This window comes from Gadus chalcogrammus, chromosome 15, assembly GCF_026213295.1.
Source record: "Gadus chalcogrammus isolate NIFS_2021 chromosome 15, NIFS_Gcha_1.0, whole genome shotgun sequence".
Classification (NCBI taxonomy): domain Eukaryota; kingdom Metazoa; phylum Chordata; class Actinopteri; order Gadiformes; family Gadidae; genus Gadus; species Gadus chalcogrammus.
In genome coordinates this window covers 5,152,108-5,174,127 of record NC_079426.1, presented here as the reverse complement: position 1 = coordinate 5,174,127, position 22,020 = coordinate 5,152,108, and the positions used below count along the sequence as shown (strand labels likewise).

The 22,020-nt window shown below is 46.7% G+C and overlaps 1 protein-coding gene across 1 annotated transcript in view; it reads left to right on the top strand.

Annotated features, from left to right (window-relative positions):
* Window positions 1–9,977: 9,977 nt before the first annotated feature.
* Window positions 9,978–22,020, top strand: part of LOC130404935 (ADP-ribose glycohydrolase MACROD2-like) — a 289,528-nt gene continuing 277,485 nt past the window's right edge. Inside the window, exons 1-2 of the mRNA XM_056609883.1 lie at window positions 9,978–9,982; window positions 10,355–10,470. Coding sequence (XP_056465858.1) covers window positions 9,978–9,982; window positions 10,355–10,470 — 121 coding nt within the window. The remainder of the gene's footprint in view (window positions 9,983–10,354; window positions 10,471–22,020) is intronic.

The window sequence follows — 22,020 nt, the reverse complement described above, 5'->3', positions numbered from 1 at the left end:
AAATGAAATATATCCACTCAACATTTAATTTACCCAACATCAGTGTTGAGTTAGTTTAGTTTATATGTATTCCCTAATGTGTTGAATATAAGCCTATTGTGTTGGGACTCATTTGAAAACGTGACATGAACGTTTATCTCAACAGCATTTTTCTTGCTTTCTGTCCCCCTCGTCCTCACACGTGGCGTTCAGTTGTTTCGTTGGAAAACGAAACCAACGAACGCACGTGACGCGACAACAAGTCAATTGTATATGTACTCGCAAGACATATAAAATAAATGATCATAATAAAGCAGCTCTAGTGCACGTTTGCCACCCCACCACCGGCCGCCACTCACAGCACACGCACAGTACACCCGGAGACGAACTGCTGAAGCACCGGCCCGCACCGCGCACCGAGAGCGCGACGCTGGCGCTCATCAAACCCCACCACAGTTCGTCCTGTTTGACTGCTCCGCGCCTCCGCCTATCAAATTCCCGCTTCCTGGTTCCCCGCCGCCAATCAGCTCGCCGGGATCCGTACACATCATTTACGCTGCTATCACGGTCGGTTGCACGTTCCTGCTGGAGGTAACACACTGAATGTTGACAGCTTCACAGGTAGAAACAACCGTCCACGGGCTCGTCTCTTTATATTCCAGTGTCCGGACCCCATTCGCTGTGAGCCTGGGTTTGCCACACTCCAAAAACAGCCATTCGAAGTCCAACCATTCCGGTAGAATGGACAAAGAGAAAACGGACTGGAAGATTGAAAAAGGTAAGCCTTGTTTTGATGGGGTGGGCGGCGGAGGGGTGGTGGTGTGGGTGTACTATGTTCTGGATTGCTGTAAGGGTCTGTATGGCAGACGGCGTGCATCACACATAAATACACACAAACACACGCACACTTGCACGCACGCACAACGCTTGAGCATCACTGTCGGTCAGGGATGGTCAAGTGTTGTGTGTATGTGTGATCCACGAAGTCCACAGACGGCGTGGATCACACATACACACACACACACACACACACACACACACACACACACTCAAACAACGCTGACCATCCATCACTGCCGCTCGGGTGTCGGTCAGTGAGGCTGCCGCTCATGGTGTCTGGCTGGTCATCCCATTCGGTCATGCGGTGCAGCTGTAGTGCGCCTCTGTGCGCCTTGCCCCGTTCAGACAGCCAGGTCTGTCATTCCATGCCACAACATATTCAAATAGAGCTTCCTTGCCTTGTCAGCAGGCTCACACTACATCTCCTGGCGTTGCATGTGTTTTTATGCGTCCTTTATTACCTGTTAGAATGTATCAACATCTATGCAACGTAGCCGCACTATGCACTTTATTGTCCTCAAGGGGAAATTATTTTTCACGTCACAAGTACATGTACCGCACGCCGACAGTTATCCAAGTAAGGATGGGGGTGCAATTAACATACCGGCATATAGAGCTAATGTTTAAATGACAGGACATGTATTTCTACATGTCACCGCAGTGGGTTACTTACAAATAATGAGAGCGATATTGCAAACTTAATTTGCTTATTGTAAACAAGGCACGTTGATATTTGATCAGACTTGAGTTTAATACAAAATGCTTCAGCAATATTTTGCTTGATAGTCAACGTCAAGGTTCAGTTCAGATAGAACAACTGTGCATCTACGAACATCACACAGTAGGAGATGTGGCCCTTCACCCATGGCCCATTCAAAGCAACAAGTTCCTTCTATTATGCTCCCAGTGAACATGTTTTGTTTCATGTTAACTCGCACAAAGTAATAGCTGAACTTGTGCTTTGCACTTTCAGGGAAGTTCCTACACTATTGGCCCACATTTGATTGAAAGAAAAAAGCCAGGAATCAAAGAATATAGTGAACAAAAGGCGAAAGCGTTTTCCAAGTACCGTTGTTCTAAGTAGTGCATTAAGAGTAGTGCATTACTATTACCGCAATATCTTAAATTGTTTTATGTCCAAAGCATTATTTAAACTTTTTACTTTTATGGATTAGAGGTGGGAGAATTAAAAGCCAACCGTATTCAATAAACTAACTGTGTATGTGCGAGTGGGGGTGTCAAGGTGTGTGTGGGGGTGTGTGTGCGGGGTTGTGTGTGATTGCAAAGACATCCTCTATAAAGTCATGGGCATCGGTTTACAATATATTTAAAGCAGCTTTAGAAGGGAAATTCCAAGAGAGGAAGTGATGGAGGAAATACTACAAAAGGTGTAGTAAAGCACCCCACCACCACCACCACCACCACCACCACCACCACCAGCAATTTAAATAATGCCTCTCTCATGGTCCCCCCTGAGCCACAAGCTTACCTGGGAGACTTCACTGGGAGAACATCGCACATGACCAGAGCGAGTGGATGACCCCTCTGAAGGTGGTCGTAACGTACAAGTTTTACCTTAGCTCTTCGTCCCAGGATATAGTTGTTGAGAGTGTATGATTTTGGTTGGGTTATTTCGAACTCTCCGAAACACTTATGAAAGGTTGGCAAGGAGGATTATACCATGATGAAATCATCCCACCCTGTTTGCTCTTGTGTATTTAAAACAAATCTCTAAAGTGTTGTATAAAGTCTATTTTTACTTGCAGGGCCTTACTTGGCCAGATCCATTTAGCTTGTGTTTGTGCGTGTGCGGTTGCGTATGGTGTGTGTATTTTAATTGACCAATCCTCACCCAGAACAGTATGACCAGCCCAGGGCTGTGTGATCCACTAAACGTGGCAGGCTGAGGCACCTAGGGTGGCAAGTGGGGACCGAGCGGCAGGTCAGTCCGGCCAAAGGCCTCTGCCCGGACCACAAGGAGAGCCCCAGTGGATACCCACCCTGGGAATAGCCACAGCTGGCTATCCTTCCCCGCCCTTACACACACACAAAACTCACACACTCCACACTTAAACGCACACATGTGCACACACAGGCACAGGCACACACCAACTACGGCACAGGCATACACAAGCAAAACCCCTCGAGACATGCACACACACACACACACAACACATCACACAGGACACACACACTCACATCATCAACCACACGCTCATTCCCACAGACGCACACATGCACACCCAGGGATGCACGCACACGCTTACACTACACGTGCACACAAAAACTCTCCTACACATAAACGCAACTCAGTCAAGGCACACTCACACAAAATCACAGGCACACGACACACACACACACACACACACACACACACACACACACACACACACACACCACACACAGGCACACACACACACACACAAGGCACCCACACACGTACGATGTAGGCCGAAGATATGCTTTGCAATCATCGGATGATCTACTTTATTGTTATGTATAACCCTGTGTGGCAATTACTCTTTTCTCAACCTCGTGCTTGGCTACACAATGAGAGTACGGTTGTGTATCGCTGGGATTGTTTACTGGTCTTCAGAACCATGGTGATGTCGGAGGTGAGTGCCGGGGGCACAAGAACCGCGGTCCAGGACTAACGCTGACACGGAGGTCTGTCGGGAAGCATCGTGGGCAGGGGAGGGGTACATATGTGTGCTGAGGTGATGGTAGTAGGGCTGGGCCCGGGCGTGGTTGGGGAAGGCCTTGCTTAACCCTAGGCCTCCGAGACGGGAACATCTGGTTGAACTCGGAGGCATCGGTCGCTGGGAAAAAGGCCACGACGCAGGTTGCTACAGTCTGGAGTCCCCCACGCTTTCTTTAAAGACGAGGGACACAATTTGTGTTATGTTGCTGATTTTGTTTTGTTGCAGTGATGGTTAGCTGCTGTTATGACTAATCATTCAGTGGAAAGTTGTTCTTGCGAGTTGGTCCATTCCCCGGGTCTTCCTCTTCCCCTCTCCTTTCTATTGACCCCCGGCGCGCTTGCAAACACGTCATGAAGCCATGCTAATGCGCTTCTGCTTTCAGAGAGACTAGTTGAGTCTGAACCTGGAGGAGAGACGCAAGGAGTAAGACCAGTCGACAGAGTACACAACGCTGGACGCGAGGTCAGCGCCCTGGAGACGGAGTGTAGAGGTACCGGGGCCCGGGCTTAAAGAGCATTGCCGTTTGCGTGATCACACCTCATAAACCGTCCATTTTTCCGTTTGCTGCCCACTAACACAACCACTTTCAACCGAGATGGCGAGTTTTCCAAAATTCTTGGTTGTTGGATGACGCAATTTTAGCCTTAGAGCATTTTGTTTGAACACAATTTAAAACAACAGCATGTACTCGTTGTGATGAAGAAGAGTACTTGTCTGGGGAGTCACGGTTAATGCGCTCCATAAAGCCGCTATGCTAACCATCGCACATTGATTCCATAATAAAAAGCAAGGTAAAAAAAATCGAACATTAATGCGGTAAAGATCTGCAGGCCAATAGAACAGCCACAGTTTTCTAGACTAAATTTTATTCTTTATCCTATGCAGTCATTTAGTAACAGCTTTTCGTGCTTAAAAATGAGTTGTAATCTGCTTACGATTCTTAGCAGGTAACTGTTATTGCCGACTTACATTAAGGCATTTAGCAGAAAGCTCTTGGATAAAGCATAAGTAAATTTGTTCAGAATAAAGATAAACAATTAGAGGGCTCTTAAAGACAGTCAAAGATTTCCATAAAAACAAGTGCTAAGCCATTTTACAATTGCTAGGTTAAACCATTCCCCGTATACAACAAGTAATAATACTATAATCAGATGCTACACAATGCTAGGTACTATTATTAAATACCAGGACGTGCAACAGACAATAAGTGCGAACATAAGTGCCAGTGCGTACATTCAATGCGCTGTTATCCAAGTACTGCTATCCAAAGAGTCATACGGCGCGTTTTGCATTAATGTCATCAATGAGCTGCTCGGGGATAGACAGTCTCCAAGTAGAACTGTTCACAAGGGACTCAAACGCCGTTGCGGCCCTGACCACCACACCACGACTGCAAACCATCACTGAGCAGTAAATCATCAAAGAGCTGACTACCCATGCTGCTGATGTAGATGGTCAGGAGTGCTCCTTTCCCTCAAAGGCGCAATCATTAAGGGCCAGGGGCCTTTGATATATTGTTGTATAAATGGGTACCCGAAGCAACCTGGAGATAAGATGTACTCCGAGAGGTAAAAGGGACGAACATTCCTTCACTGTCTTGCGCAAAGCACTGAAGCGACAAGGTAGACAAAACTACACCGGCAAAAACTAGTCCTTGTGCTGTGTGACACTGCTAGATTTGGCCGGCTGGTAAGGTCATCTTGATGAAAGTGATGAAAGTGTTTGTGCAATCAATCTGGGCTTCTCGTCTAGACATCCACCTTAAAGAAGAACTACTACCGCATCACATCCAGGCACTCATTTTTCCTCTGGTTTTTGTTGTCCTCCGTCCGACCTTTTGATTGGAGGATGCAATATTTTGGTGTGTTTATTGTTATTTCTTCACGCAATTCTGTTTTATGTACGGATCCCTTCCTCTGCCCAACCCACAGGACTCTCTGATCTTTGTGTTTGTTGGATGAAAATATGGTGTGAAAAAGATCCCATGAGCATTTTCAATTTTTATACCCCATGCTGCAATCGCGCGTATCGTCTCCCCCCACGCCAACCTGCCTTCCGCATAGAAATAGTTTCATGTGTGACATCATTTACTAGAGTTACGATCAATTTGACTCTCCGTAGCACACGGGCAATAAACAAACGCACTATCTCAAGTCGGGTACACAAGTAAAGATGTACCAGCTTTAGGATTTACAAATTGGTATATTTTTATTGACACATATTAACTGTTGCTCAGTTCAACGCAGGGCCACCGGTTGTACATCAAGGCCTTGGGGCTGTTTCATTTGTATGTGTATAGATGTCCATGAACTTGAACGGCTCTGAGGAGAGTGCAAGCTGTGTGCTTTTAAGTCCTCACAAGCGCACTTTGGGCTACTACTACTCATGATTGTCGAGATAATCAAAGACCCTTGGCATTGATAAAATCTGCATTGCAAATATAAACAACATGTTAGGTTAATAGAAAGGGGATTTGCTAACATTCTAAAAATGAACACTGGTTGCAGTTCAGAAACCATTATTTGACATTGGGGTTTAACACCCGAACCGAATATTGTATCCTTTGTAATAATGAAAAAGTGTTCATGCTAGCTAAGGGTAGAACAGTATTAACGGATACATTATTTAAACGGGTTAGGGTGTAGTTTAACGCTACGAACCCTACTCTAACCCTAAACCCCTATGACTGATGCTATATAAAGTAATGCTGTCCATTAGTGTTCCCGCCATTGTTAAAGTGTTACGAGTTATTTAATCCAACATTGAAGCCCAATCACAGCTTCAATACTTGGGATTCTCGTGAACTGTATATTTAGCAGAGGCAGCTACAGGAAACGGAATAAATGCGTCACCACCAAACCCTTCTTCGCTCCAGTCTCAGAAGGCCCCCGCCCGCAAAGAGTGGCAACAACCCCCACCAGTTTAAGACATATGATCAGGCATACACCCAGAAGCACACATCGTTCCGTGAACTAACGCTATGAGGTTATGAAAGGTTGTGGGTTAACACTTGTGAAATTGTAATTCATCCATACTTCCAAAAAGGTGGGTCATGTTCTGAACAGAAATGCCCACTCAAGAACGACTGAACACGCTTTCGTGATGAGCAGTTATTATAGACATGACGCATGTGGTTGATTCAAAGAAGAGATGTGGGGTCCAGAGTTGTTTGATGGATTCACAGAGTGGTACCTCTAGTGGAAATCGGGGAAGAACTGGTTGCTTCTTAAGGGTTAACAAAATGATATAGAAGCACCCGGAGGTATAGATCTCTACATTTGATAAAAGCAAAATTGGATTCATTCAATGACATCTCAAATATTAATAATAATAATAATACATTTAATTTAGAGGCGCCTTTCAAGACACCCAAGGTCACCTTACAGAGCATATAGTCATCATTCAAAACTATGTAAAACAGACTAGGAATAAAAGGAAAACAGAGGTTAAACATGGTATTGATTTTCTTTCCATTCTGGGCTTATTCCATTCCGCTGAAGATTTTCAACTAAACCTTTTTCATAGAGTCGTCCTCGTAGGACGACTTTTGGTGTCGCTCATAACACTAAAGACGGGTAAGACACCCCTTTGTACTGGGAATACGGGACGGGTATAGGAACAAACAACTAAAGTTAAGGTCACATTTGACGCCGTTTAGCCCCTGCCGGCCTTACCCTCTTTGAGAACCTGGCGGTTGGTTTGCTAATAGTATTGTCTTAAGTCATGCCCGCGTTGCAATGTTATGTAAGTAATGAGTGGGTGTAATTAATATTAAGTTTCTTCCTAACTTGGTGTAGAAAAAGGGTTGTCCTGCGTTCCAGTTTTCCTGCGTTCGCCAGATGACGCCGGAGTCGGTCTACCCGGAGTTCAGGCAAATCTCCCGCTCCATCCGAATCCAACCTTTTCAAGTCTTGGCCATAATTGAACTGGTATCAGCCGCACACAGAAAATGTGAAAAGTGGAAAAGAAATAGAAAAGTGTTTTGCATATTGTTAAGAGACAAACATGATGGGAAAAGTGTTGGCTTGTTTTGCACACCACTTGTAAATGGCTTCATTGAATGTGGAAAATGTCCCTGCCAATCCACAGCTTGGAAAGAATCGCAGAATTTGTCTATGTCAGAGCCTTTAATGTTGAGGCATACAACCCCCTTGTTTAGGCCCTGCTTGGACAACTCTGTGACAGAGAATCCTTTGATTGTTTGTGAGTTTGATATTCAATAGTTAAGTTCTTCCCACCCTGGCACATGGTGCATCGAAGAGTAGCAGACTCATAATAGTGCCATGAGCGGACAGCTTGTTTTATCCACTATGACACATCTCTATAAAGGGTCTTTCGAGGTTCTCCCATCGTATGAAATGAATATGTATTCCATTGTTGTTTATCCTTAAAAGATATGTAGAGGTTTGGCCAAATTACAAACCTGGTAACTCTATTGATATTAAACAGGTTTGAACAAATAAAACATATTAAACTATATAAACTAATTTAACAGTACTATTTAAATTGTTGTTGGCTTGTTACTGGATTTACTATCAAAGCTCCAGGAGGTAGAGGCGGTTTTTGACCTTTTAGCTGGAAGCCGGTTGATAGTTTCAATCCCCTGGGACATGCCCACCTCACCCGAACTCAGTGGCGCAAAAATATGTGGCGCATAGGGGCGCCGCACCAGAGGGGGCGCCAAAGCGATGGAAGTAAAATTATTTGAGTCTGCATTTTCTGTATTTAACAGCGTTTGTGTACATGATAGGATGATCAATAACAGAGGAACGTCAATGTAAGGCGCTCCTATCGCCTCCCTCCCCCCATCCTCCCCCACACGTGCTCCAGTGGCCCGCCCCCTCGATACACCCTGGAGGCGGGCGCCACAGGGTCTTCATTTGAGACCGTATTGCCTCTGATGACACGTAGGCCTACCTCAAATAGGGAGAGACAGAGAAGAAAGCCTCGGGGTCACAACATAGAAAGAATAAAGATTGGGAAGGTCGTTTTTTATGGCAGTGTAATCAAGAGGAGGCTTGTAAATATACAGGTTAGCTAAATTACTACTAGTAATACAACAGTTACTGTTGTCTGCAACTGTGTACTGATCAGAATGGAGCCTACATATGACGGATCCATAACAAGAAAAAAAATATAATAAGGTATTTTGTTTTACTTCAATCTCTATGCAAGTCTTCCCAACCCACAGGACTCAGTAAAAACGGAGTTATAAAGTTGATACTTTATAACGCTGTTATAATCCAAACGTGAATAAATTAATCATCCAAAAAAAAAAAAAGATTATTATCGTATCTGAATCGAGACTGAATCGTTCTACAACTATATTACGATGCATCGAAGAATCGATTGTTTTTCCCACCCCTATTGGTTACTGTACTCCAACAGTTCTAACAGAGTCTATTGTTTTGCATGTCAGCTTTTTGGTGAAACTAGAGTGGTGGGTTATAATAACAGGCAGTGTCTTTCAAAGATACTGAAGCACCATGAAACAAGTGGTTACCACATAAATGCTTATCTGATGTGGAAGAATTGGCACCCCGCTTATTCCTAGGAAAAAACTATGATAGCGGATTGCAGAGAGCCTGTTGAACTTGAGTGATCGACTGCATACTCTTCCTTGCAGAAAGAAACCTGCCACTGAGGGGGACTGGGAAGATTGTGAATGGCAGCTTCACTGTGTTAACATGTGTTTAAAAAGATTCACGGTGTTCCTGTCTGGCTGTTAGCCCTGTAATAGTCTGCAGCTGTGGCTCATAGATCAATTGAGCCACACCCATTCTGGTTGCTCCTTAAGGCCAACGTTTATACGTAGCAGGGTATTTACAGAAACGAATATTTACCCCCTTCGTTTTCAAAAATAACATTGTGCACACAAATCGTTTTCGAAATAGTTGTCGTTTACATCTACAACGCATAAATCACGCCGTCGAGCGCAATTAAAGCCATGCAAGCCAATCAGAATCCGCAGAATCAACAACAACGAATAACACGAGCGTCTTCACCGTAACAAACAAACTGTAAACATAGGGCGCTCATATGACGTTAAGCATTTCCTGGCGCATAATGTGACGCTTCAGAACCTAAAACCCGGTTTCCGCCCCCGTTGACATGACAACACATAACCAGCGTTTCAGAAATCTCCACTTTGCCGGAGTTTTTAGAAATGATCCTATTTCTGTGACAAAAACTGTGTTTTCGGTAATGAAGGGCCAAAACGCTTGGCAATATCTGCGTTTTCCCCTTTGTGTAAACGGGCCTATGGCCATAGTCTAGACTGGAGGGCTGCTTGAGTGTGCAGTGACTCACTGTTGTTTTATGTTTTTATAAGTAAAAATATGTTTTTAACCAACAAACATTGTGGTCGAGGAAACTTTCTTTTCACAGTGACAAAATGCACAGCTAGGAAATCCTAGAAATGGAAATTTTCTGGGTATCCTATCTCTTATAGCACGGATGATGTTACACGGCAGAGCACTTAGAAGGCTGCCTCTAAAAAAAAAACACCGGATATCTGTCCTGGTGGCATTCAAAGAAGTTTTTGATTTCAATATCAGAGTGTGGTTTTTATGTCAAATGTGTGCCCGATATCAAAGAGGTGGTGGGGGTGGGTGTGGGGGGGGCCTGCTATGTGTCCTGCATACCCCCCAGAAAGATAGGCAGTTGCGCCCCTGCCCGAACCTGCGCCCACTAGCCGGCTGTACCTTGCATGGTTGACCTCCACCGTCTTTCTGTGAATGTGTGTATAAACCATTGTAAGTAGCTTTGGATAAAAGTGTCTGCTAAATGCCATAAATGTAAATTAATAACCCCTGCTCTTATTGTCTTAACAGAGAATGCCAAAGTGGAAGAAAGCGAGCCAACAGGTGGCAGCAGCACGAGCGACAAAGTTTCCCTCCAACAAAGGGGGACATCACCGTCCTGGAGGTGGATGCCATCGTCAATGCTGGTAGGAACCGACTCTCTCTCCTCCCCTTTCGGAACTGCCGCTCGAAGCTGAAACTTGCAGTCTTCCGGTCGCTGTGCAGTCATTAGGTTGTCCTTTGCTGCCCTCTTGTGTCGGTAACGGCCGGAAGTGAATGCTGTTGTCGGTAGAAATTTCCATCGATGGGTCTTAGTAACGTGGTCACTGTTTCAATCACTGTAACACCGGCGTGCCATATTCTAGTAACATGAGATGATTACAACATTTAATCAAATCTGAACCATTTTGGATGAACCATGAGTTGAAAACATTGTGAAAAGCAGGGAATCTTTTAATTCAACAGTTGTCCTTCAGAAGAAAAAGGGAGGATCCGTGAAATAAAAACTGGAGGAGCATCATTTCTGGATGACGCAGAAGCAGCAAGGAACGCATGAAAAAGATGATTTTCATTATCTCCTTTTCGGTAGAGTTTGTCTAGATGCGGTTAATTTACGTCTGGCTCCATATAATCTGCACCGATTGGGAATGTGCTGATACATGTCTTACCCTGCAGCCGTCGCTGCTGTCTGGAACTATTTCTGAGCCGTAGTCTGATGGAGGCTAGATTCAGACAATGCTCCCGCTCTGATATCGTCATATTCTGCTGCTTCATGTCTGTTCTCTCCTAATAGGCTTCTGGGAATTAATATACCGCTTTGTGATGAATGAACAAGAGAGGATGCATTGCTGATTGAAGCAAAAGAGATAGCTACAAAGGGGCGGGGGGGGGGGGTGATTGAATGTTGGCAGCTGTCAATAGCAATGAGCTGTGTCATGGCATAACACTATAATAAAACACGATGGTGTTATTTTCAACCTCATTCCCAGACAGATGCGGAATGCTAGAAGATGCAGAATATTGCTGCAACCCAGAGTGGTCGTGCAGACAAGTACTTTAAAATAACAGTTCTTCTGCAGTCATAGTTGCGGTTGGAATAGTACCCTGGCAATGCCTTCACAAAACCACATGATAATATCTTTTGAATTTGCTTATTCTGCCGCAATAGCAGACTGTAGAAGTAGTATCATTGAGGGGAAAAACTAACACATTTGAAACCATTGTTTTTGGATCATAGTGTGCATTTCATTTGAGCGAGTATCCATGACAATTGTGATGGCGGTCATCAGGCCCTTGCACTCGTACTCCACCTTCTGAACGACCTACACAATTACACACTTCCCCAATTCATCCTGTGGATATCAACGTGGGCGTGCGGCTGAACGATCTGCCCGAGCACAAACCGCCCCCTGATTTTTAGTTTTGATGTTTGTTGTTCGTCAGGAGACCCACATGAGGGGAACTCGGGTCGCAATGGCTGGACTTCCGTTCAGGACGCTACCGTATGCGCGTCTGACGGACCGGAGAGACACCCGCAGCCCTCGCAGGTGCACCATCAGCAGCCGCTGACAGTACAGCCAGCCCTCTGAATGAGTGGCTGCAGTCATAGGGCCGGGTTCCCAATGCACTGAGTTGAGAGGCCATTAGCAGGCAAGCGTCGGGTGGGGGGGGAGGGTAGGGCTGGTGGGTGGTGTCTGGCCAGGAGGGTGGGGCTGGTTGCCGGGCCAGGGAGGGACGTGCTGCTGGGGGTGGGGTGGGGGGGGGGGGGTGGGGGGGGGGGGGGTGGGGTTGAGGAAGCTGGATAAATTGGCTGAGTCTACGCAGAACGTCCACCCACGCCTTTGGCTTTTCTTTGGCTCCTGCTGTCGTTGCGATTGTCTTGAGTACAGGTGTCGGTGCGATAAGGGGATAGCCGTGAACATTAATCTGCACTTCACTCACCGACTCGACCAGCTCTCCCTAAACAACGCAAGCATCATGTCAGCGCTCATTGACGTCCAATAAGACCTCGTTAGAACAAAGCGGTAGGTAGCAGCTGTGCAGAGCGAGTTTAACAACTATTTAGTTTACTAAATTACTTTTGAGTCCCATTGGAAACCGATGATTACAATTATCTAATTATATAAAGTTTTTTACAAACAAATGTTATCAGCGTCGGATCAATGCGTTTGAAAACATGGCATGACGCAACGCGGTCCAAAAGTGGCCCCCTTCCAGAGGCGTCGGACTTACTCCGCGCTTGATGGAAGAATTAAGGAAAACAAACAGAATCTCACGCTGGGGCTGGGCGGGCAGAGAGGATTCTTGGGTGGATTTTTAAAGGCGAGCTTCCCTCGGCTTTCTCTCCCGCCCCCGCTTGGCGCTCTTTGTTTTGTTATACCCCACAGTGCCGTATTTCCATTTCATCACGACTGCTTCTCATTTAGGACGCTGCGCCAGTGGCCTCTCGTGTACAGAAAGGAAAAAGCACAAAGCTTTGAATGTGTCTCAAACACTATTGAGGCGTGAAAATGGGTTTGTTTAAGACTCTCATCCAAATTTTGAATCAAATCACTGATTGAGAGATCTTCGTCGGGGGTCTCGCGACATAACCCAGGGTTGTTAATTGGCTTCAACTGGTTTCCCCTTGTGGGGTGGGGAGAGAGAGAGAGAGAGAGAGAGAGAGAGAGAGAGAGAGAGAGAGTAGAGAGAGAGAGAGAGAGAGAGAGAGAGAGGAGAGAGAGAGAGAGAGAGAGAGAGAGAGAGAGAGAGAGAGAGAGAGAGAGAGAGAGAGAGAGAGAGAGAGAGAGAGAGAGAGAGAGAGAGAGAGAGAGAGAGAGAGAGAGAGGAGAGCGAGAGAGAGAGAGAATTCCCCCCTCAAGTTAAATCCAGCACGAACCAGAGACGGAAAAAGAGGCGACACACTCTTTCAGTGACTCGCTGTGAAGCTGCTTTAATGAACGGGGCCTGCCTGACCGTTTAGAAGGGAGTCTGGTGCTATGCTCTATTAAGTTTAATTGATTGGCTCATTGGCTGTTCTATCCTGCCTTATTTGGTTTGGACGTGGGAGAAGGGGAGGCGCCCACACAGCACCTGGGTCTGTGTGGCGACCTGGCACGGCAATGTTGTCCGGTGTGTAATAATGTGACACTGACCTCAGGGGGTTGGTGGGGCCCCGGCATTCTGATCCTGAAACCACCCCCCCCCCCCCCCCCCAAACCAATACAGTGGTCCTCTCACCCGCTTCTTCATCAACTCTGGCCTACGTAGCCGCTATCGGCACGAAAACCCGTGAGAAAGACAGAGGCACGAGAGGGAGAGAGGAGGGAGGAGAGAGGGAGAGAGAGGGAGATGAGAGGAGCGATCTCCTCTTTACACACAGGGTTCGTCAGGAGTGTGCGTAGGTGTGTGCGTTGACTACGGATCAATGCGTTCAGGGAGCTGGAGCAGTCCTTCCAAACAGCCTTGTGTCCTCCTCAGTTTAGTTTGCTCTGAGAGCAGCTCTGCAGTGAAGTTCTTAAAGGGGACTTATTATGCCACCAGGTGTGAGTGTGATTAGCCTTACAAGCCGTTTCGAAAATCTGCCTAATATGGCATCACTAGTGGGTGTGGTCCCCCTAGATCTGTGCTGGATAGATCTACTACCAGCCTACCCAGTGGACTGAAGTAAACATTGCTCATCTATTCCAGCACAGATCTAGGTGGACACACCCACTAGTGATGTCATATTAGGCAGATTTTCGAAACGGCTTGTAAGGCTAATCACACTCACACCTTTGGTTATAATAAGTCCCCTTTAAGACACTGCGTTCTGCATGGATATTGGTTTGCTGAGCTCACAACAGATTGGAGATGGTAGGAGTTCAAGGAGACCTACTGGACAGGGGGCGGTCTCGCTGATTGCAAATCCGGCCCGTTCTGGCTCACTGTGAGTTTGGTCGAAATATCAGATATTATTAATGTTCTAAAACATACTATTAGTATTCTATAGGACGGACGCGCAACAGTTGTCCCTCAATTGCGACAAGTGTCCCCGGTCTTGGTGAAGGAAGACGATACGCAACAAGAACAGCGCATGCGTTCTCTTCCGTCGACAGGCCGTAAAAGACGCGGGGTAGAGAGACGCATGGAAGACTTTTTAATCCTGCTAATTATCACCGCGGTTATTAAACAACCGATGACTCCTGAGCAGATACCTGTCATAAACCCCATCTTCTCGTATCATATCGTTTCCCTACCCCCCCGCGCAGAGATAATATACACTGCGCCGGTTATTGGCGCTGTAAACAAGACGGCCCTGATGAGAGGAGTCGTATAGGTACGGAGACGATCACCATGGCAACCTCAGTCTCATCACTCACTTGATGAGTGCGATGACCCTTGGAGGGCAAAACTTGAACGTCCTGTTGAAGGATTGTTATTGTTTGTGAGTTTTTTTTTTTTTTTTTTTAATAGCAGTTTCTACCGCTGACTGATTTGAGAGGGCTTTGCTCAAGCGTTGGTTTGCACGCTGAGAAAACATATCATCTACGTGCGCGGTTGTTTTGGTTGTTCACACATCCAGAACCGTTTAGGTAGGATGAGTTATCCTATTTGCGACGTCACAGCTGTGCTTATTTGATCATTTATTTATTTCAGATTTTCTCTTGAAATAGTCGACTTCAAAGAAGTAGAATAATAATAATAGTTTTGTTGACACAAATTACAAGTTGGCAAGGTGGCTGGTTCGTTCATTTCCCAGCAGAATATTATTTTTAATAGGCAAGAGCTAGAATGGGTTTGAATGATAACAGAAAACACAAAATAGACAAAACAATCATGAAAATAAATTATCATTCAGAATCACAAAACTTTTTCGGGGGGAAATAAACTAATCAATTTGCGGAAAAAAACAAAAAAAACAAACACGTTTTTGGAAGACCAGGCATTAGAAGAATGAAACACACATAATTCAGTTGCAGCTACTGGATAATGTTGTGAAACGTCCAGAGGGACCGTCGCGGTCTCAAGGCTTAATGGAGATAACAGTATTTATTATTTATTTTACATCCGGAGACTCAACTTTCTGAATGCTCTCTTGAAAAAAAGGAAAAAACTAAAAGCTGAATGAAGAGTGGATGTGACATTTCCATGGTTCCTTTTAAAGAGCTTAGCCTGAAACTCGGGCTCTTTTAAAGGTCTTGCGTGGGTGATTTTCAACAAGATTCCTTCCATCTTTCACATATTTTTCGAAGAATGAACATCTCACCAGGACATGCTCTCTGGTAGCATCAGCATTGAACCGAATTGATTATTGGATGATTTTTACATGGTGTTTTTGCGTGAGCCTTGTTCCATGCACCTATTTTTAGAAATATGTAATAGTTTGTTGTCGCTTGCGTCTCGGATTTACCTCTGCAAAGTATTCTTTTGTTCTCTTGTTGTCCCAAATCACATTCAAACCGAGTTTACAGTGTTTGTGCAAAACAGAGAACTGGCCCGATTTAGCACAATTCTGGGTCAGAAAGCAACAGGGGGGTCTGTGTGGTAAGGGTTCCCTCGTCTTGTGGACAACAATGGCTGCCCTGAGGAAGCAATCAAAATGCCCGTGACTAGGCAGACAGCAGCAGACGGCGGAAAGCAACAACAGCAAAAAGCGTCTGTGCTTTCGGTCATGTCATGGCAAATTTTGGCAACATGATAAAGGCATTAAGTCAGGATTGTTATTTTTGTCTTTTCTGCTTGTTGGCATAAACACTGAGGCTGGGTTCTGTGAGACGCCAAATTCTGCACAAACACTCGCCGAGGCTCCCCTGAGATAGTCTGGCTCCGCCATCTCCCTCTCAGTCCCCCCTCCCGTCTCTCTCTGCACCTTCACACCCTCCCCCTCCGTCTCCCTGGGCGATGGAGTCGCACAAAGTGCAATACGACTGCAATTCATGGCAGCCAGCCTCTCTTCTCTCCTCTCTCTCTGACTCCGACTCCCTGTGTCCACACCTGCACCCTGTGTCTGTGTGTGTGTGTGTGTGAGAACAAAGGACACACACACACCACACACACACACACACACACACACACACACACACACACACACACACACACACACACACACACACACACACACACACACACACACACACACACACACACAGTTCTATTTTTCCATCTTTTTTAATTTTTTATCATCATATTTTCTTTTACACCTTCTCCGTCTCTTCTTTCTTCCCCCCTTCGCTCCTCGAGTCTCGCCCGGACCTGAGAGCGTTGCCCGGTTCCGAACCTCCAGCGCGCCGCCGTCTGGCCCGGTGGCGCGCTGCTCTGCTGAACCGTGAAATGGCGGCGCTGGGATCCTTTGCTCTAAAAGGTCCAGGTAATGGGCTCCGCTCTTGCAGGGAGGATCCGATACCATCGGGGGGGGGGGCGGGCCGGGCGCCCTCCCCTCCCCTCCCCTCCCTTTAACACCGGCCCTGTGTGAACACAGGAACCCCGGGGACAAGGCGGCACGGGTTACCGCCCATGCATTACTACCTCGTTCCGTCTCCACGTGCTCCGCTGTTTTAGAAGCTAGGGCAGGCAGTTTATTTAAGAAGCTTTTTATTAATTATTTATTTTTTGTCGTATTTGTTAAAATTCTCCTAACACCCTGACAGCAGTGAATAAATCAAATATTCTGGAAAAAAAATATGGATATAATAAGGTGTCTGTTGCTGTTGCGGGTCTGTACTAAGCCGGCCAATCATTTCATTAGGGCCGAGTTAAATGATTGGCTGGCCCGCCTGTCTGTCTGTCCACCTACCAACCTATCGCACTGTGCGCGTTCACTTATAGCTCATGGCCGTCTTCCACAGGGCTTCCACAGGGCAAGGCAGCCCTAGTGCTTAAGCTAGCGAGCTAGTCCCATGTTTGTGGGAGAGGCTTTGGAAAAGGCCTGAAGGTAAGGGCGGGGTCTTTGAAACTCTTGTTTACCCTGGCTGGTTTCTCTAATTTGCATACCCCAGCTTTAATCATAACGAGTATTTCAATCAACACGTCAACATGTTTCATCTTCGTTCAACAACGCCGTCGACAAACCAACACATCTGCTAACGTGCTACCCATTAGACCCAAGTAGCTTTCATCAGGGAAGCCATTCTGTCATTGGGCGTACAATCAATTACATTAACCACTGGACTTGGCCACTGAAAAAGCAGGTGTTTAATGAATGCTCCTTGAAAACAGTCATCCAGCATCCCCGTTAACAGTGTTTACGGCTGGCCGCGCAGACGCCTTGATGGATGCACTGACTGATGGATCATGAATACGCATAATCAAAGCTGTGGCTTTTTTCGTCGGGAGATCGATTCTCTCTGCAAACTGCAGGGGGCACTGTGGCTCCACTTGGGTTGCGCCGTAAGTCGCGGCGGCAGAAGTAGAAGGAGCAGCAGCATGAGCAGAGTGTGTTTGACGGAGGAGAGAGAGAGAGAGCGAGAAAGAGAGGGGGAGACGGGAAGGGAAAGGATTTAGTTTTTTTCCCCCCCAGTCCAACACCTTCATGTCTTTGTCCCTCTCAACATATGGGTGCGTCATCGGAGAGAGGTTAAATTGACCGGTGTGGATTATATACCGCACTGCCAAGTATGCAGTTATCCCTCAGCTGTTGTTATGGGATGCGTGGATGCAGCCTGAAAGTGTGTGTTTGTGTGTAATATTATTCCTTTTACATGGATTTTTTTATTATTCTTTTACAGGGATATCTTTTTTTACAGGCTTTTTGCGGTGCTTCTTTCTTTTGAGAGGGTTTGCAGGGAGAAGAAAGCGGATCAGAGAGAATGCTCCTTTCAAGTTGGTCTTTTTCACCGTGTTTCGGTGCGGGCTGCATGGTACAGACGCTGCACTGCAAGACCATGGGCAGATATCACCATGTCGTTTCATCCCACATGTTGTGATTCACCAGAGCACAGCACATTTACGGTGAAGTTATTTTGTTTTCCTGATGAGAATGGAATGAAGAGAGAGGAGGGGTGGAGAGGGAGAGAAGATGGAGTGAAAGAAAGTGAGAGAGAGAGAAAGAAGATGCAGAGAAAGAAAGGGAGACAGAAAGAAAGTGAGAGAGAGAGAGAAAGAAGATAGAGAAAGAAAGGGAGACAGAATGAAAGGGATAGAGAGAGAGAAGATGGAGAGAAAGAAAGAAGGGGAGACAAAAAAGAAATGAACAGAGACTGAAAGGGAGACGGAAATAAAGAAAGAATGGGATAAAATAGAGAAAGAAAAGCAGACAGAAAGCAAGCGAGTAGCAAATGGATAACGACAGTAAGTACACAGACAAGAGGAGGAATAAAGGGAGAGAAGGAGGGGGGGGGGTGAGCAGGAACATGGACAGCATGCCGCTCCATCGGCGTTCTTCCCAGCTCCGTGTCCCTGCGAGGGCGAGTCGACGGCGGGTTGGAAGCAGCCCTTCAGAGCGCATAGTGATGTAGTGTGGTGAAAAGCAAGGGGGCGGGGTATCGGGGGGGGGGGGTGATCAGCCCTCTGCGCTGCTGTTTCTCTGCACAATCCCCAGGCAGTCTGCTCTGCCTGGTGACCCGCCGTCCTGGCCCCCCACATAACCCCTTTCCCAGCACCAGCTCAGTCTCTCTCTCGCCCCGTCTGCTGCTGCCCCCGTCCCCTCCTTCATCTCAATCTCCCTGTCTGTCCGCTCTCTGTCCACTCTGTTCTGTGGATACGTCTCATCTCTCTCTGCTCTCTCTCTCCTCTCCCGCTCTTCTCTCTCTCTCTTTCTCTCACGTCCTCTCTCCCCTCTCCTCTCTCTCTGTCCTCTGTCTCTGTCCCTCTGTCTCGGTCTCTGTCTGTCTCTGTGGATCTCCTCTCTCTCTCTCTCTCTCTCCTCTCTCTCTCTCTCTCCTCTCTCGTCTCTCTCTTCTTCTTCTCTCATCTCAACTCGCCTCATCTCTCTCATCCCACCCCCTCTCCTCTCTCTCTCCCTCTCCTCCACCCCCTCTCTCCTCTCTCTCTTCTTGTGTTGGGTCTGTCTCTCTGAATTCTCCATTCCACCAGTTTCCTGGCAGTTCATCTGTAGTCGTGCGTGCCTAGCCCCTGTGTGTGTGTGTGTGTATGTGTGTGGTGTGTGTGCGATGGGGCCTCTGCTAAAACGAGTCGGGGTGGGGGGGGTGGGGAGAGGGGATGGGGGAGGAGTGCGTGTGCCCTTGCAGAAGTGCTGATGAGGTGTTGGGTTCGCGGCCCGATGGCGGCGGCGGCGGCGCGGTAGGCGCTGCGTATCGGCTTCCTGCGTAGGAAAGCCGTCTGGTCTGGTCTGGGGCTTGATGAGCTACGCACGCCGTTACCGACGACGACGGCAGCATCCAGGCTGACTATTGCCCCTCACTCCCCTTAGTGAATGGTAGAGACATATATTTTATTTACACAAACTCTGTGTTTTGACGCGACACCCCCACGGCCTCTCTGTACCGCGCTCTTACGGATGACTCTCAGCTGTGTGGATGATTAGATTTGAAACCCCCAGCCATATCCAGAACATCCAGCACTCTCTTGTTTCTAGGCTCCCCCATATTTATCCTCGCATTCATTCCTTTCGAACTGCTAAATCCCGGCATCTGTTGAAAAATGCTTTCACTCCCGCCGTCTCTCTCTTCCTCTCTCTCTCCGTCTCTCTTCGGCGCTCTTCTTCTTCTTCTCTGTGCCGGTGCGTCGTCTTCGGCGTCGTCTCCGACATAAAACTGTTTCCTCTGCTTACATTCTCCGTTTCCTGCTCGCTGGAGAGATCTATCTGCATAGCGCGGGGCCTCTGAGCGCCGCCAATGAAAGAACGCTTTGTGTTTTCCGAGGCGTTGGCTTTAAATAAAATACATCTCCACTCTCAGCGCTCGCTGCTGATTTTCATTTAAACCCCCAGGCCTGTGTGAACATGTGTGAACGACTTTGTTTTTTCTCCTCTTTTTCTACCCCCATGCTCAGCCAGGAAAAACATAGTTGCGTCTGCACCGAATACGCACCTATTTTGTCGCTGGGTTCGGTTGTGTTTTTAGAAACAATGGCCGTCTCCTCTGCGCTGTGTTCTAGTAAACGTTACTCGTAGGAGAGCTGGCTAGCTGCAGATGTGAGCGTGATGCAGCCCCTGGCTAAGTGCTCTCTGAGCTATGGATGCCTCCCCCTAACTAGCCAATTTGGAGGGACATCCAACCAATCCCAGACCTTTCGCTCAGCATTTTCAGAAGCAGCCCTCAAAAGTGTCCCTAAAGCGTTTCTCTATTAAAGGTAGGACATGTTTATACATTTTAAAATGGAGGGTTGTGTCAGATTCCATAAAACTATTTATTTAGGTTGAGAGCAAATGACAGCTCCGGGGCGCACTACCCAGGAGTTTTGGATTAAATTATGTCTCGTCGGCTGAGCTTCGAGCTGAAAATAGTCGGTTGGAAGTCGTTGGATTATTCTTCAATTGCATGTCGTGTCACGCCATTAACTGTAAACGCACAATGTGGCTCTGAAGGGTTCCAAACTGAGCACTTTGACAGTATTTCACTGGCACACGGCGAGATGACATTTTGATTGCAAAAAGGATTCGGGTGATGTTTGACAGAGACTGAAACTTTTTCTTCGGTTTTGGGTTCTGAGCCAGTGCATGAAAATGTAAAAGGCACACCTGAGAAAACATTGCATTAGTTCATACTTGAGGGGTTATGTGTGCTGGGACGACGGTTGGAGGTGTCTCACCGTGTACTTTTTGGTTTAAATTATAAATAGTCACATGACCTGTGCTTCCGTTTCGTTGCACGCTAGGAAAAGCTATATTCCATGAGGGTTGCGGTTGTCGCGTATTGACTTAGAAAGTGTTTATCTTGTCCTTTTTTACACCTCGATGCTTTTATAACCCAGGAATATGTTCACCAAGGTAAACACGGGCATCCATGTCAGGAAAAAGGAGCGACACTCAATGCTTTTAAGAAGCGATTCCTATCCAAGATGACTCTCCCGTATACAGTAAAAACACTGTGTTGCACTTTTGCCTGCAACACTTCGCCCAGGCGCTTAAAAGGACAGCATCCGCGTTGAAAGCCCTAACGAAAAAACAACAACTGTACTACTTTACAACTCGCACTGCAACTCGTCACCAGCGCAGCACTTTTTTCCTGCGTGGGAGTCTCCTGAGCCAATGCCCACCGTGTATGCTAATGATCCTTTACTGTCCCCCCCCCCCCCCCCCCCCCTGCCTGCTGGAATGGATTCCCTTCTGTTGACACAAGTGATTGTGTGGTTACTGTAGAGCTGGGGGAATGTGGATTAATTATGGCTGAAGGCCCCAGTTCAATGGAATGGTAATGGAGGGACGGGGGTCCGGCCGCATTGGCAGTGATAAATTGTCCCACCTCTGCAGAGCTGCTGTGGAGAACGTCTGGGAGGTATGGGTTCTCCGCGGGCGCGGCTGTTTTGTTATTTAACGCGTCGTTGCTGCATACCACGCTCCCCTGAGACAACGGCTTAATTAATGATTCAACCCAAAAGATTGTACTAGGGATGATAATAGTTGTAGTGTTTTGACGCGGGCTAACTTTAACACAATGTCACTTGAGAGACCACAATGGGGAAAAAGGAAAGGAAGTCTTTTTGGTTATTCAAATAAGAAAATAGAATAAAGTATATTAGATATGTCGACGTGGTATCACGTTCAGACAATATTACCTGAGAAACACTTTAATTATGAGCAACTTTTTTGGCGACATAAATGGGCACAGTCTTATTGG